At 45.3% G+C, this 15256-nt stretch overlaps 1 protein-coding gene across 6 annotated transcripts in view; it reads left to right on the top strand.

Moving 5' to 3' along the window:
- STARD9 (StAR related lipid transfer domain containing 9) overlaps nucleotides 1-15256 on the top strand; it is a 141182-nt gene that overhangs the window by 96123 nt on the left and 29803 nt on the right. For 4 of the 6 annotated variants that reach the window (XM_042989046.1, XM_042989047.1, XM_007081721.3 and 1 more), the window contains 10 exons: nucleotides 247-344; nucleotides 753-962; nucleotides 1145-1242; nucleotides 2620-2697; nucleotides 3129-3200; nucleotides 5517-5696; nucleotides 9726-9777; nucleotides 10112-10249; nucleotides 10949-11031; nucleotides 11165-11268. In XM_042989046.1, coding sequence (XP_042844980.1) covers nucleotides 247-344; nucleotides 753-962; nucleotides 1145-1242; nucleotides 2620-2697; nucleotides 3129-3200; nucleotides 5517-5696; nucleotides 9726-9777; nucleotides 10112-10249; nucleotides 10949-11031; nucleotides 11165-11268 — 1113 coding nt within the window. The other 2 variants (XM_042989050.1, XM_042989049.1) reach the window with 2 other exon arrangements.

The following is a 15256-nucleotide window of genomic DNA, read 5'->3' as shown; positions in this document are numbered from 1 at the left end:
TAGCTGAAAGTGCTCTGGCAGTCAAAATAAAAATGTAATGAATTATTTGATTTCTATTGCCTGAGAAGTGGAAGAATGCCAGTTGGTTACAAGATGGTAATACTTTTTCGGGCACTGAATTCTAAAAAGAATTTATCATGTGGGCTTCTTACATAATGTACAACATAATGGATAGTGTCTTTCAGTAGTATTATAAGGACAGTGTCTTCCTGTTTGTTTTTCTTCTTCTTTTCATTGATTATTTAGTGAAAGAGCAGATCCCAGTTACTGTAAGGACCGGATTACTGAAGGAGCCAATATCAACAAGTCTCTTGTGACTCTGGGAATTGTCATCTCCACTTTAGGTATTTTGCTGATAGACTGGATCATCAGAGTGGGAGGGAGACTTTGGAAAATAACTCCTATATTTTCATCTTGTCAAGCTGGGATAGACATTTACAAGGTCCTTTTTTTATAAACTTAGCTTCTGGGTGAATATCGTAAAAATTGATACTTGTCTGTGATTGAGAACACTATGGTCATCCTCCCATCCCTCTCGTTTCAAAAAGAGAGGAGACTGAAATATCATGTGACCAGATACTCCATGTCATGAGTCCAAAGTCTAATTCAGGGTTCAAACTTGTAGCATCCTATCATATGCAGAGAGGGATTAGGAAGTGTGATACTTAAATGTGTTCTCCAACCATTGTTTTACTGCGTGTGTTTCATGATTCCTTTTTCCCTCCACTTTTATTATTTTTTTGTCTTTAAAGCCCAGAATTCTCAAGCATTCAGCAGCTGCCAGAGCCTCAACAGTGCAGCCAGTGATGGTGGTGACAGTGGGATCCCTAGCTCTCCTTCTGGGACAAGCAGTGGAGGGGGGCCCTCTCGGAGGCAGTCTTATATCCCATACCGGGACTCCGTGTTGACCTGGCTGCTGAAGGACAGCCTTGGCGGCAACTCCAAAACTATCATGGTTGCCAGTGAGTGGGATGCTGGAGCTGGTTCTGTGTTGGGACTGGTACTCTGCCTCAGAGAAGGGGCCATGACCACCTGCTTCATTAAGGGTCTCATAATACAGCATGGACGATAGCAGTAAGGCAAGTGGTTACAGGCTGGGTCGGAAGGGCTTGGCATCGTTTTTAACTTTCTCCTTCTACCTCAGCTGTGTCTCCTGCACATACTAGCTACAGTGAGACCATGAGCACACTGAGATATGCATCTAATGCCAAACACATCGTCAACAAGCCTCGGGTAAATGAGGTGAGGCCTTTATTTGAAGTCCTGGTTTGGTATTGTTTACATTAAGTTCTTTTAGTCTCTCACTGATTTCTTTCTCCTTACAGTCACCTCAACTTGCCTGACCTTCTCCAAATAAAGAGTGAAATTCTTTGTTTCAGAGTCATACCCTTCTCCCATATCTTTACTGACTCCATTTCACTTGCCTTTTTGAATAGTTTATTTTAGATACTTCTCTGAGGCCATCCCTGGTGTACCACTGCCACCTTAAGGGAGATCATTTAAAAGTTTCTGTGTTTATTGCTTTTGAGTTTATGTTGATGTATGCTTCTGTTTTATTTCTTTTCTTTTTCTTTTTTTTTTTTTTAAGTTTATTTATTTTGAGAGAGACAGAGACAGTGTGAGTGGTGGAGGGGCGGATAGAGAGGGAGACGGAGAATCCGAAGCAGGCTCTGTACTATCACTGTGGAGCCTGACAAGGGGACTGTCCCCATGAAACCACAAGGTTTCATAACCTGAGCTGAAACCAGGAGTTGGACGCTTGACCAACTGAGCCACCCAGGCACCCCTGTTTTCTTTCTTTTCTATGCAAACTGCAGTGATTTCTCTGTTTCAGGCTAAAAGGGGCTTGTAAGGAATTTAATAGTTTTGAAAGTTAATTAATAATGAAAAATTCCTGGGGTGCCTGGGTGGCGCAGTCGGTTAAGCGTCCGACTTCAGCTCAGGTCACGATCTCACGGTCTGTGAGTTCGAGCCCTGCGTTGGGCTCTGGGCTGATGGCTCAGAGCCTGGAGCCTGCTTCTGATTCTGTGTCTCCCTCTCTCTCTGCCCCTCCCCCGTTCATGCTCTGTCTCTCTCTGTCTCAAAAATAAATAAACGTTAAAAAAAAATTTTTTTTTTAAATAATGAAAAATTCCTTATCTTTGCAGTTTCAGTGAAAAGTTTCAGGGCTGGAATCATAAACTGGTGGCTAGACCTTTATAGCCCATTTATGAACTGTTTTAAAAGGCAATGTAATTAAGTAGGTACTAAATTCAGTCACACTATAGGAAGGCCAGCATCTACCACCTATTTGTGCTGCTTTTTGGGTTACCTGTCAACCTCCTGCTCAAGGACACTGATTCTCATACTTTATCAGAATCAACTCCTTGAGGGTTGGTTAAACTGGGCCCTGGCCCTCAAGAGTTTCTGATTTGGTAGGTGTTGGTGGGGGGCAGAATTTGCATTTCTAACAAGTTTTTAGGTAAAGTTGATAGGGTTCTGGGATCATACTTTGAGAAGACTGCCTCAGAAGTTACTCCAAAGGAGTAAACCACTTTTTCCGAACTAATTCTCTGTTTTATTTTAAAGCTGGTTGAGGCCTGATATCATTCATTGGTGACCAAGTTTTTTATGTTTCAGGATGCCAATATAAAACTGATCCGAGAACTCAGGGAGGAGATCAGAAGACTAAAAGCCATGCTGTTGAGCTTCGAACTGGTATTCAGGCAATCGGAACTTTTCTGTACACAAAACCTGCTTTTCTTCTGCATGGAAGCTGAGCTCTGCTGCATTTTGTGTTTTCACTTAAGTGACACTTGTAGAACAGAGTCAGGAACAAAGACAGAACTTAGATTACTCTGATTACCTGAGTAGTTTCGGATGGGGTGGGCATCATCAATATATCATCTTTGCTGTCCAAAGGGCAATTGCCTGAATGGCTGTTATTCTGTGTGTAAGAGGATTAAGAGAATGGGCCCCTCCAGAAGAATTTCTTTGAATTTTCCTTCTTTGTACCAAATTGATCCCCAATATTTAAGCTTCTGATTTGTTTCTGATTTTAATGATAAGGTCTTTTTTTTTTTAATCTGCCCTTTTCCTTCATAAGAGTAAGGGTGAGACCCATGAAGCACATCTTTCTCTTTGTGCAGAGAAACTTCAGTTCATTGAATGAGGAAAAGGATGAGAATCTGAAGGAGCTGGTTCTCCAAAATGAATTGAAGGTGGGTTTGTTGGGTGGACTCATTTATGGTTTATATCACCCTGGTAGTGGGTCTCATCTCCTTCCATTATTCCTCAGTCAAGACTGCTCCCTCCTCAGGACGGAGAGGTTCTATCTAGTTTAGAGACAGTTGTCTCCATTGAGCCTTGAGTGGGGAGTGTGTTTGCCTTAGGGACTGGTGACTGGCTTTCTTTGTTTTGTTCTCTTAGGGGTTCATGATAACTTCCTTTGGATAGGGACAGTAGCCTAGAAAAAAAAAATATTTTCCAGTCAAAAAATCAACTAACTGACATGTATTCGTTGAGTACCAAATAGGTGCTCAGCATGATGCTTCCAGAGATACAAAGAAGTTCTTTCCCTCAACTGGCTTGCAGTCTAGTTGGAAACACACTTAGAGAATGGTTAAATGAAATGAACTATACGAGTTATATGAAAAGAGCTTAGGGAAGGAAGAAATCAGTATGGCTTGGAATTTTCAGTGCAGGCATCACAACGCTGGAAGCTAGAGAAGTTGAACTAGACCTTGAAAGATCAGTGGATTGTGTTAGATAGGGAGAAAGGGGTACGACATTTTGGGTGAGGGTGGGATAACATAAGAAAAGCCATAGAACCAAAAGAATGAACTGGTGTAGGAGGCCACGTGGAAGCACAGAGTGTGAGGAAGACTGAGCTGGTGAGAATAGGTGCTCATGGAAGAGAGTAGTGGAGGTGATGTTAGGGCCAGTTTAGGAGGTTTGAATTTGACATACACAGGATTAGTCATGGCTTCTTGAACCAGGTTGGGTGACATAATAATGGAGTCTATTGGTGACATTTAATATGACAGTTGTATGTAGGACTAATTGAAGAGAGGGAAGACTGGAAGCAGAGAGACCAACCAGGAAAGAGACTGATTTTGCGACCCTGTGAACGTGAGGACAAGACATGTGGGGAGATTAGGTTACATGGTGATTCCTGGAGACATTTGTGAGGAAGAAATGGCAGGCATTGTTTGGTGACAGGTTCGATTTAGATACCACAACCAAATGTCCCAATTCCTGGTATTCTGTCGCCTCATCCTTATCCATTATAAAGTATCCTGGCTACGTCAATATTTTGTTACCCAGACTAAACTTTAGGACTACATCACGCATCCAGATATCTCTCAAAAATTCTGTGTTTAAATATATGTTCTGATTTTTGGTTCAGAAAATACCACCCCTGTGTATATAAGAGATGAAGTACAGAGTAAAAATCACTCCGTTATACATTCTGGCAGACCTGGACTCGAATCTGCCACTTGCTGGCCTTCTGACCTTAGGCTTTGTAGGGGTAGGTGACGAAAGCCAGCCAGAAGGGGTACTTCCGGTTAGCTGAGCCACGCTGGCTAAACTGTAAGCCACCATGCACTGCTGCTCACCTCTGCCGGGTCCTAATCCAACCCAGCCCTTCGCAGTACCTGGTAGTTTCACTCTTTGCAGACTTCAACTCAATGATTATAATGTTAAAAATGACATTTCTAGGGTACATAAAACACTTGTACCTAAACTTGGCATACTTGGTTTTTTCTCACATTCTCTGTTTATGAAAAGTACTTAGCTGAATCCAGGTCCTTTTCCTGGGCTTCCTCAGTTCTTCCATTCCCAGGATAACTTTTCTGCCTGGACATTAATTTCCACCAAAAGAAGAAAAAAAAGCACCTTATACTCAACACTGTTCATTCACGTTCCCCAAATGGCCTTAGCTTAAGGCCTGTAATTTGCTATATTATATATATTTAAACTCTGTTCCTGATATATAGTAAGCCCTTAGTATTTTATTGTTGTTATTACATGTTCTTTTAGACCAGTTTCTTATAGTCTTCTTTCTACCTGAGGAGATTGATCTTGATGCTTTGTGTATCTTTGAGCCTGATACAAGCTTATATTCGGATTTGAGGTTCTACACCTTGAGAAAGAAGTGTTAGGTCATAAAAGGATTCCCAGTATGGATCACGTAGAAGAAGGATGGGGAAAGGGGAGTTGTAAACATACATGTATGAATAACATCTCAAATAATAAAACAAAGTAACATTTATGGCATTTTTTCGAGTTATAAAAACAATACATGTTTGTTGAAGAAAACTTTACTGAGGGAGTTTATAAAAGTAACTCTTGCTTATTGAAGAAATTTTGGAAACAGCTCACATAGGAGGTGCAAGGGCCTATGTGGAGCTTTGAATAGTAACAGTGAAGAAGGTAAGGAAGGAATGCCATGAGGAATCAGAGCACGGTGGCTTCTGACCTTATGTCTGCTCTGTGGACTGTTGGGCATCTAAAACTGCCTCCTGTCTCTGCAGATAGACCAGCTGACTAAAGACTGGACCCGGAAGTGGAATGAGTGGAAGGCCCTCCTGGAGCATTACAGAGTGGACATCAACAGGAGGCGGGCTGGAGTGGTCATTGACTCCAGTCTGCCACACCTGATGGCCTTGGAGGATGATGTACTCAGCACAGGAGTCGTGCTGTATCACCTGAAGGTGAGCAGGCTGGTTCATTGCCTCCTTCCCTGAGCCACTGGCTCCAGAGTTAAGGAGGGAGAAGCCAAATGCAGTAGCTATGCATCTACGAATTGAGTCAGATGCCACAGAGCTGTGTTCAGGTTTGCCCTCTGGAAAATGGGCTAGCAAGCCAAGGGTGATTGATTTGTTTGCTTTTGTATGATTAGAGCAGAAAACTGGGAATCAGAACAATTATTTGTTTTTCTCTGGCTGCTACTATTGCTCTTATATAACTTACTTTTGTTGTCTGTGATTTAATTTCATCATTTTAAAGTAAGAATGATGCTGCTTGTATTCCTTTTCTGGCTTCCTGAAGCACGGAAGTGCAGGCATGGAGGTAAAATCCTAACCTTGAAAAGCGGTTAGCACTCCTGAGCTCTGCACATGCAAGCCGCTCACAGACAGCTTTCAGAGGCTAAAGAGGGACTCAAGATCTGAAACAGTTTCCTTCTCATATCTCCCCACTCCTCAACCTCCTGCTTCTCATTACTAGGTTTACCAGGGAAAGAAGAGAGGCAAATGAAAGCAGATATAGATGGCTTAAAGAAAGCATGAGGGATGTGGCACCTGGGTGGCTTGGTTGGTTGAGCATGCCACTCTGGATTTCAGCTCGGGTCATGATCTTGCGGTTTGTGGGTTCGAGCTCCAAGACGGGCTCTGCACTGATAGCACAGAACCTGCTTGGGATTCTCTATATCTCTCTCTCTCTGTCCCTCCCCAGCACGCTCTAAGTAGATAAAAAAGAAAGAAAGAAAGAAAGAAAGAAAGAAAGAAAGAAAGAAAGAAAGAAAGAAAGAAAGAAAGAAAGAAAGAAAGAAAGAAAGAAAGAAGAAGGAAGGAAGAAGGAAGGAAGAAGGAAGGAAGGAAGGAAGAAGGAAGGAAGGAAGGAAGGAAGGAAGGAAGGAAGGAAGAAAAAAATAATTTAAAGCGTGAGGAAGACCCCAGAGCGCTGGTGGGCCAGCAGGGTGGGGAAGGGCAGGGCACAACATGCAGCCATCTGGAACAGTGGAACAAACTCCTGTCTTCCAAGAAGGATCTGGATCACCTGGTTCTTTGTCACATGGAAGCAGGTCCTCATTTCTAAATGAAGCATTTTGAGATGTAGTGCCCAGTGGTAGTCATTCATACCCTGTCCTCATCAAAAGTATTTGTCCTCCTATAAAAGGACATTCCCTGTGGATGACAGAACATACTGTATGTGGCCAAAATCCCTACGCTCACTGAAAATCCAGTCTTCATTCTCCTAATTGTCCCCAGCTGCCGTTTGAAAGGAACAGGGTTTATGAGGGGTATGTAACACTGCTCTCATCCCTGGAGAAATCAGGCTCCTATCACTGCAGTGTATATGGTAGCGAAATGTTAGCAAAGCTCATCCTGTTTAGAAAGTCTGTGTTCTTAGGATAAGCCCTCAGGGAAGTTGTCAGAGACTGAGCCTCTCAGAAAGTTAAAGTATTTTATTTTCCGACACAGAGTATAAATTAGCTCCGTGAAAATGCCTCAGGCAGAAGCTGTTACCTAAATAACAGATCTGAATACCAAAGGCTGTCTATCAATCCTTCTATTAGAACCATAGGGAGAGGTTGGAGGTCAGGAAGAGACCAGTGGATTAAAATGGTTAATATTTGAATAGAAATGATCTGATGTATTGAGTAGATGTGGAGTGAGCAGGTGAAGCTAGACGTCATGTGGTAGAGCTAAGTGTGGCAGCAGAGGGTTAAAGGACATGACTCAGATTGAATCAGAGAGGAGAGGTGAGCACAGGCCTCATCTGAATGTTGGGAGCGCTGGTTTTCAGTGTGGGGTCTGTGCACACTGAGGGTGGTGCCCCCTCCTAGATGCATTCCCAGTGAACCTGGGGGATGAGGTTTTAGTCTAGTTCTAATCCTGGCATTTCTGCATTTTTTCCCTTTTTGTTGGTTTAGATCCTATTTTGGGTAATGGTAGAGCAGTAATCACTCAAGATTCTCTGTATTTTTGTTTGCTTTGCTAACTTGGTTATAGACCTGTCACGAATCCCTAGCGTTGCTCTGGACGCTCTTTTCCATTGGGTCACCTTGGGAAGTACCTTGGATGGACAGAGGGAAGGTTGGGTGGAGCACAGGTTACTGGTATCCTGGACTTCATCCTCATGCTGTTCACTCTCCCTGCATAAAGAAACAGAGGGGGCAGCAAGCACAGCTATCATCTCAGTCCTTGTTAAATGAGATGCCTTTGTGTTTTTTTTGGTAGTTTCTTCCCTGTAGATGTAGAAGTTGTGATATACTGTGAGGAATGCATTTCATCATCAGGACTGACCCTGAACCCAAGGGGTCCTGACCCCTTTTCCTCGATTTTGTTTGATGGTATTTGTGGAGGCCAGCATCCATTTGTTTGTGTGGCTGAGCAGGAAAGGCTGGGCTCTGGCTGTCTGGGGGTGGTGGGAAGCACAGTGAGGCCAGAGTCTCATTCATTGCTTCTAGGAGGCTGCCTTCTCACCAGCTATTTTTGGGGAGCTGCAGGGACATCCCCCTTCTGGCTGCTGACAGTGAAAACAGGTGGGAAACTCTCTGGTCACTTCCAGTTATGAGGGAGGTGGTATGGTGAGGCTGGACAAGCATGGGCTCAGGCCCAGAGAGACCTCAATTCTAGCCATGGCTCTCCTATTTAAATTTTTTTTTCTAATAATTTTTTTTAAAGTTTATTTATTTATTTTGAGAGAGAAACAGACAGTACATATGGAGGAGGGGCAGAAAGAGAGCGAGACAGAGAATCCCAAGCAGGCTCTGCACTGTCAGCTTGGAGCCTGATGTGGGGCTTGAACTCATGAAACCGTGAGATCATAACGTGAGCCAAAACCAGGAGTCAGACATGCTTAACCAACTGAGCCACCCAGGTGCCTCTTAAAATATTTTTAATGTTTATTTATTTTTGAGAGAGAGAAAGACAGAGAGCAAGCACAAGTTGGGGGAGGGGGAGAGAAAGAGGGGGACGCAGAACCCAAAGCAGGCTCCAGGCTCTGACCTGTCAGCAAAGAGTCTGATGCAGGGCTCAAAAGTCAGACCACAAGATCATGACCTTTAACATTTAACCAACTCAGACATTTAACCGATTGAATCACCCAGATGCCCCAGCCATGGCTCTCCTATTTAGTGTGTAGGCTCCCTGAGCAACTTTCCCCATCAGCTTCAGATTCCTTATATATAAAAGGGGGATAATGAGTATATTTTAGGTTGCTCAAGGATTAAATAAGAGATGTCTATAAAGCACTCACTGCAATGCCTGGGACATAGTGGATGGTTATTCAATACCTGATAAATATGTATCTAAACTCAGCATCCTTGTTGTCATAGTGCTGCCTTCTACAAACAGAGCTATGTGTTCTTAAAAGAATTGCTATAATCCAAGGGCCAAAAGGCCCTGTTATCTACTAACCCAGTAATTTGTTTATGCTAACTCCTTTTTCCCCTCCTTACACTCTCTTCTAGTCCTTTTTGATTCTAGACATGCTTTTCTCCCATTTGTGCTTTACCCTTCTTAAAATCTGGTATCTCTCAAACTTCATTTGTGGACCAAGAAGTTAAAAATCTTGTGCTCCATACATCTTCGTAAAATACGTGTCTCTTGGAGACTAAAGGGACCAAACTTGGACCACACCAACCTTAGTCCCTAGAGAAAAGCTCTGCCTTTGCGCCCTCTTCCTCGGACTGGAGATTATCTGACCGACAGCCATGACTGTTCCCTAACATCAGGCCATGGGACAGAAAGGAGTTTGTCAACACTAGTTGACTTTGCAAAGAGCTGGTGCTGCTTTTTTCTGTATTTTTTGCCCCTGCCTTCTCAGGAGCTTCCTGGGCTGCAGTGGGTGGGCAGAGCAGTCAGAACAACCTGGACCAAAGTTGAGAAGTGGTGTGGGAAAGGCCGGGGTGGGCATGGGAAGACAGTGAAAACACTCCACCAGGTGGGTTCTGCTTTGGGGGCAAGCTCTGTCCCTTTTTATTCTCATTTAAAGGGCTTTGTTTTTCCTTTTAGGAGGGGACAACAAAAATAGGAAGGATTGACTCAGATCAGGAACAGGACATTGGTAAGTGATAGAGCATCTGGGTCTGACACTGTGGTGGATACTCATGCCTGACTGGTCTCTTTAGAGGAACCTGATGATGCTCTGAGAGGAAGGAATCCTTGAGGATCAAGGCGCTATTACTCTTTTGTTGCTACATTGTGGTGGTTGTTGTGTGTCAGGGACATGATAGGAGGAGATCCACACCATGGGAGAATCCAGATCTGGGTGCTTTTCAGGTGGTGGCTCTTCCTCTCTTGTCATAATGTAAGATCTTCTAGATGTGGATTCCGATCTCGCAGAAAGGGTGTTTCCCTGGGTTGTTTCCCCACCCATGTGACCCCCATCTCTTGTGTAGTTCTGCAGGGGCAGTGGATTGAGAGAGACCACTGCACTATCACGAGTGCCTGTGGGGTAGTCATTCTGCGGCCTGCCCAGGGGGCCCGCTGCACAGTCAATGGCCGGGAGGTCACTGCCTCCTGTCGTCTGACCCAAGGTAAGACTGTTTATAGCCCTGTTTATACCGGGATAAGTGATGAACTAGCTTCCTTCTCATGGGCCAAACCCACAGAACTCAGTGAAGCAGGCTTTAAACATGGAATACTCATCCTCTGCACCCAGAGATCTGAAGATCTGAAGATTTCCTAATACCATCCTCTTCCCAAGGCCCCAATTCCAGGTCCCAAGGTGGAGAATGACTCTCTGAAATCTCTCCCTGTGTTTGCTAGCTCTGTGTCCTTGGGAAAGTCTCTGGACATCAATTTTCTCATCTGTAAAATGGCGATAAGAGAATTGTTGTGAAGACTGAATGAGTTAATTTGTGTAATGTTCTTAACAGTATTCTTGTCACCTAGTAAATACTCATTATCACTATTACTATTACTACTATTATTAATCTGTTCAAATTCCATCTTTCCTTTGACGCTGAGCTTATATTCCCCCTCTTCCATGAAGCATTCCCTAACTAGTCCATGAGGAACTCATTTTGCTTTCCCTCAGAATAGCAGAACTCCTCCTGTTCATTTTGTTAGTTCAGTACATATGCTGTGGGATATCCAATGAATACATATCTTATTGACTCACCTAAGTTATAAGCTTGTTGGGGGCAGGACTTTGTCTCTCAGAAGGGCACCCTGCACATAATACATACGGAGAACGTGAGCTGTTGGTTCATTCTCCCCTGTCTCTGCCACAGGAGCAGTCATAACGCTGGGGAAGGCACAGAAGTTCCGATTCAACCACCCAGCAGAGGCCGCTGTCCTGCGGCAGAGAAGGCAGGTTAGTGTGCTGTGTTTTCAAGGTGACTGCCAGCCGCCCTGCTCCTTTCAAAGGGACAAGTTTGAGCTTTATCTGGTTCTCTTGGGGTGGGGTTGGTGATAGCAGCCTTACCGCACTCATTCCTCGTTCCCAGGTCGGAGAGGTTGTCGGTGGCAATGGCTCTTTGGAATGGTTGGATTTGGACGGAGATGTCACTGCCTCCCGGTTGGGTCTCTGCCCTTTGCTTTGGAAGGAGAGGTGAGAATCTTGTGCTCATTTTGCTACTGTTCTTACTTCTTAGTCTAATACAACATGGAGCAGGGAGGAAGTGAGTATAATAGCCAAGCTCTGAATGAGGCCTGGTCTCAACCAACTTGTGCAAGTGATGGAATGTTACTGAACTAGCTGCTTAGCTTCTAGTTGGCAGGGAAGCAGTCTTAGCCCTCATTCATTTCCTGTTTGTTATTACAACTTCCTTCATCACTGAAAGGAGTATATATCATTTGATGTTTCCTGTCGCCAGTTTCTTCTGTCAGCAAGATTTGAACATGACATGTTTGTACATAACTTTGAGACTGCTTCTCAACTTACCTCCCCATGTGCCCCTTTAAATTCTGGCTGGCCTGTGTGTGAGGTCACAAGGTGTGTCAACTTTCAGGACTGTGGCTTCCTCTGAGTTTTTAAAGATGGTCTGTGACTGAGAATCCTTTCTTTTCTCAATACCAAAGGGTCCAGAACTACACATAAGAGGGTCAGGAACTCTCAGAACAATATGAAAATATCTTGGAGTTCTGCCCTCTCATACCCACTGCGCCTGCATTGTGATCGTGAAAACATGGAATCAAAGTTTTATATGTGATTGGTGGCCATTACTTTTCTTCTTCACAGTCCTTCTTCATCTATTTCTCCACAGAATCCCCTTCCCAGATCTACATGTCTCGTAGGTTTGATACTGTGAACAGTGGTATCCTTCTGGTCCTGTAAGCCAAAGTAGCCTCTTACTTGGGGATGTTGTGTAGAAAATGTCAGCAGGACACCCACTGCCTGTGAGACCAGTGGTGTTGGGAGGCTGCCCAGCACTGAGGCCAGGGTTCCTGGGAGATTATGATGGCTATTTCCCCTGGTTCCTTCCAGGGAATCTAGCTGCTGTTTTCTTAGGCCAGGAACATTTGCTGGCAGCTGATGAAAAGTCTTGGTCTGACATTGGTGGTGAGGGGTGTTGGATGTAGGGGCAGAGTGCTGCGATGCATGAATAGCAGGCAAGTCCTCACATGTGGGCTACTGAGGATGGAAGGACGAAGCACCAGAGTCTCAGGCAGGATGACTCCAGTGTTGCGTGACCGGGGGCTCTGTGGGGTGACAGGGAAGGTGGGAGAGGTGACACAGCTGGAACATATCAAGGCCAAGGTGGAGTAAGGAGCTGCTGGAGCTCTTGTTTCATGAGAGTACAGTCATGAGAGGAGGTCTTGTCTTAGGTAAGATTTCTACTGTGGGAAGACGCATTGGAGATCTGTCTTTCCCAGAGTTCAGAGATTTACAGAGAACAGCTCGGCAACTTAATGAGCTGTGAGGTTGAAGAGTTATCTTGGAGTTGGATAAAGCTCCTTGACATCCTGGAATTATGAAGTAAAAGCTTTGTGGCCTTAAGCAAGTTACTGAGTCTCTGAGCCTAGTCCCTCACCTCTAAGTAAGGATACTACCATCTGTCTCTGGGAGGTCCTCATGATAGGGTTTGAAAGAGCAAGTGCACGTGGAGAGCTCTGCCTTCTGCCTGGCACTCCCAGCCTCGCTGCTGAAGGCCCTTGTGCCGAGCTGCCCAGGTACATAATCTCCCTTTTGTTTTCCTGTCCTCCCACCTCATCTCAGCTGACCCATCCACCCTAGAGAACACTGGTCTTCTCCTGCCTTTTTTTTTTTTTTTTAACTTTTATTTATTATTGAGAGACAGAGAGACACAGAGCGTGAGCAGGGGAAGGGTAGAGAGAGGGGGAGACACAGAATCTGAAGTAGGCTCCAGGCTCCGAGCTGTCAGCACAGAGCCCGACGCAGGGCCCGAACCCATGAACCATGAGATCATGACCTGAGCCGAAGTCGGGTGCTTAACTGACTGAGCCACCCAGCTGCCCCCTTCTCCTGCCTTTTAAAGGTCTTCTTGGGCTCTCTAGCCCCAGGGGCACTGGTGTGACCTTTCAGTAACATCAAGAATGCACCCTTTCATTTGGAGAGGACAGAGAGGGATTGAAGAATCAAGGCCTCTCCCACTTGCTGCCTCCAGTCTTTAGCACCAGCTCCAGGAGTCCGTGGGCTGGGCTGGTCCTACGCAGCTACCATAGTCAGCATCTGTGTGCCAGCCCCTGGTGGAAGTGGGGTGGTATGGGCCTCAAGCCTGTGATTGGGCAGAGGGACCAGGGAGAGAACCCGTGAGAGAGAACACTGTATGTCGTCAGCTGGGCTCCCAGACTGTGTGTGTGGCTGTGTCTCCATAAGAGTCTCCTCTGCTCTGGTGGGCTTAGCTCCAGAGCCTCCCCTTGTCCTAGAATTTTCTTCTCTCATTTTTCTCTCTGGGGGAGCACTCACAGGGAGCCTGCAAAGGTGGAGCTGACTCCAGAGCCAGAGGGGATTGGTCAACCTGTCTCTTTTTATCCCTTGCAGCAGTGACCTGGACCACAGAGGAGTTTGTCTTTGAAAACTGTTTTTTTTGCATTTTCCTCTTTGGAATTTTGGGGGCTTAACCTTAAGTGCTTAGAGCCTGGGAGACCCTGTCGCTGCTGCCACTGCCACTGTTGCCTTAGTGAGTACCTGCGGCTGCATTCTGCTGCAGAAGCTGTCAGGCCTCCAAGCAGCTGGGAGAGAGGGCGGGGGAGGGCGTTATGGAGTCCTGGCAAGCAGGTGACCAGGCAGCAGTGGGGAGATACTGGAGCCACCTAAGATGAAGGGCAGTCATCTGACAGAGACAGAGGTCCTTGGCTGGCAGATAACTGAAGACTTGCCAGTAGTAATAAGCCCGGACATGTAACATAAGGTTGCTTCCCCCACTCCCCCACCCCCAACCTGCTTTCTGGGAACTTGACTGATGTGCTTAGCAGAGGAGCCATTTTTATTCTGATGGTGTGTGGCCATCTCAGGTGAATGTGCTGGGTCTATAGTGATCATCTCAGACAGCTTCCCTGTGCAGGTCTTGTTGGTGCATGAAGGAAGCTGCTTTGGGTCAGCAGAAGCTAACTGGCTAGCTGCTGCTTCCCTAGGGGAAGGGTAGAGGGAACCCTCTTCTGTGGAGAAGCAAATTGTGAATCTGAGGGTTGTGAGACAGGCAGAGAAGGAAGCTGAATACTCTCTGGGGATTAAGAATAAAGGTACCTCCCCTGCTCCTTGCATCTGATGGTCTGGACTTTAGCTGAGTTTGTCCAAGACCCTCTTAGGGGCTAATGCTTGTAATTCAGCCATGTCTGTGGTCAGACAAATTTTGGAGTGGTAATCTAGCATGCATACAAACATATGTATAATCTGTTTCCCATTAGCACCTTTTCTCTTTGTGTGGTGTTAACTGGTTTTCTCTTCTAACTGCTGTCCTTAGCCTTTTGCCTCACATATGAACAGAGTGCCTTTCCTCTTTCCTGTATATTCCACTGTGTGTGTTTGGCCTTTTGCCCATAGTAGTCAGAGCCAGTCTCCCCCAGGACACACGCACTCAAGTATCTGGGCCTGTCCCAGTTCTTGGGCCCATTGTAGATTGAGTCCCCTCCCAGACTCCTTCCCAGGGAGGAGATTGCCATCGTGTCACTTCGCCCCCCGCCCGCCGCCATACATCCTTCACTCTCCTCTTAAGGCTGCATTAAGAAATCTTAATTTCTTCTAAGACAAAAGGCAGCAAACTTTCTGTAAAGAACTAGATAGTTGGTTTGGGTTTTGTTGTTGTTATTTTTACCAGATAGTATTTTAGGGTTTGTGGGCCATACAGTCTCTGCCGCAGCTGCACAAGCAGCCTAGATATAAACACTCATAAACGAATGAGTGTTCCAATAACACTTTATTCACAAAGATAGGCAGCAGACCACATTTGGTTCACAGGCTATAATTTATGGACCTCTGCTTTGATATACCCTCTGTGATTTCATTCTTCTCTACAAAGTAGTAAATTTAAGCTGGGTGAACCCCTCCCCCCCGCCCCCCACCCCTGCCCAGAGCACTGCTCCGACTGTCTAATGTCAAGTCAGTAAATGGGCCTTTAGAGTCAGGGCATCCTTGG

This window comes from Panthera tigris, chromosome B3 (genome assembly GCF_018350195.1).
Source record: "Panthera tigris isolate Pti1 chromosome B3, P.tigris_Pti1_mat1.1, whole genome shotgun sequence".
Lineage (NCBI taxonomy): Eukaryota > Metazoa > Chordata > Mammalia > Carnivora > Felidae > Panthera > Panthera tigris.
This window is presented reverse-complemented; position numbering and strand designations above follow the sequence as displayed.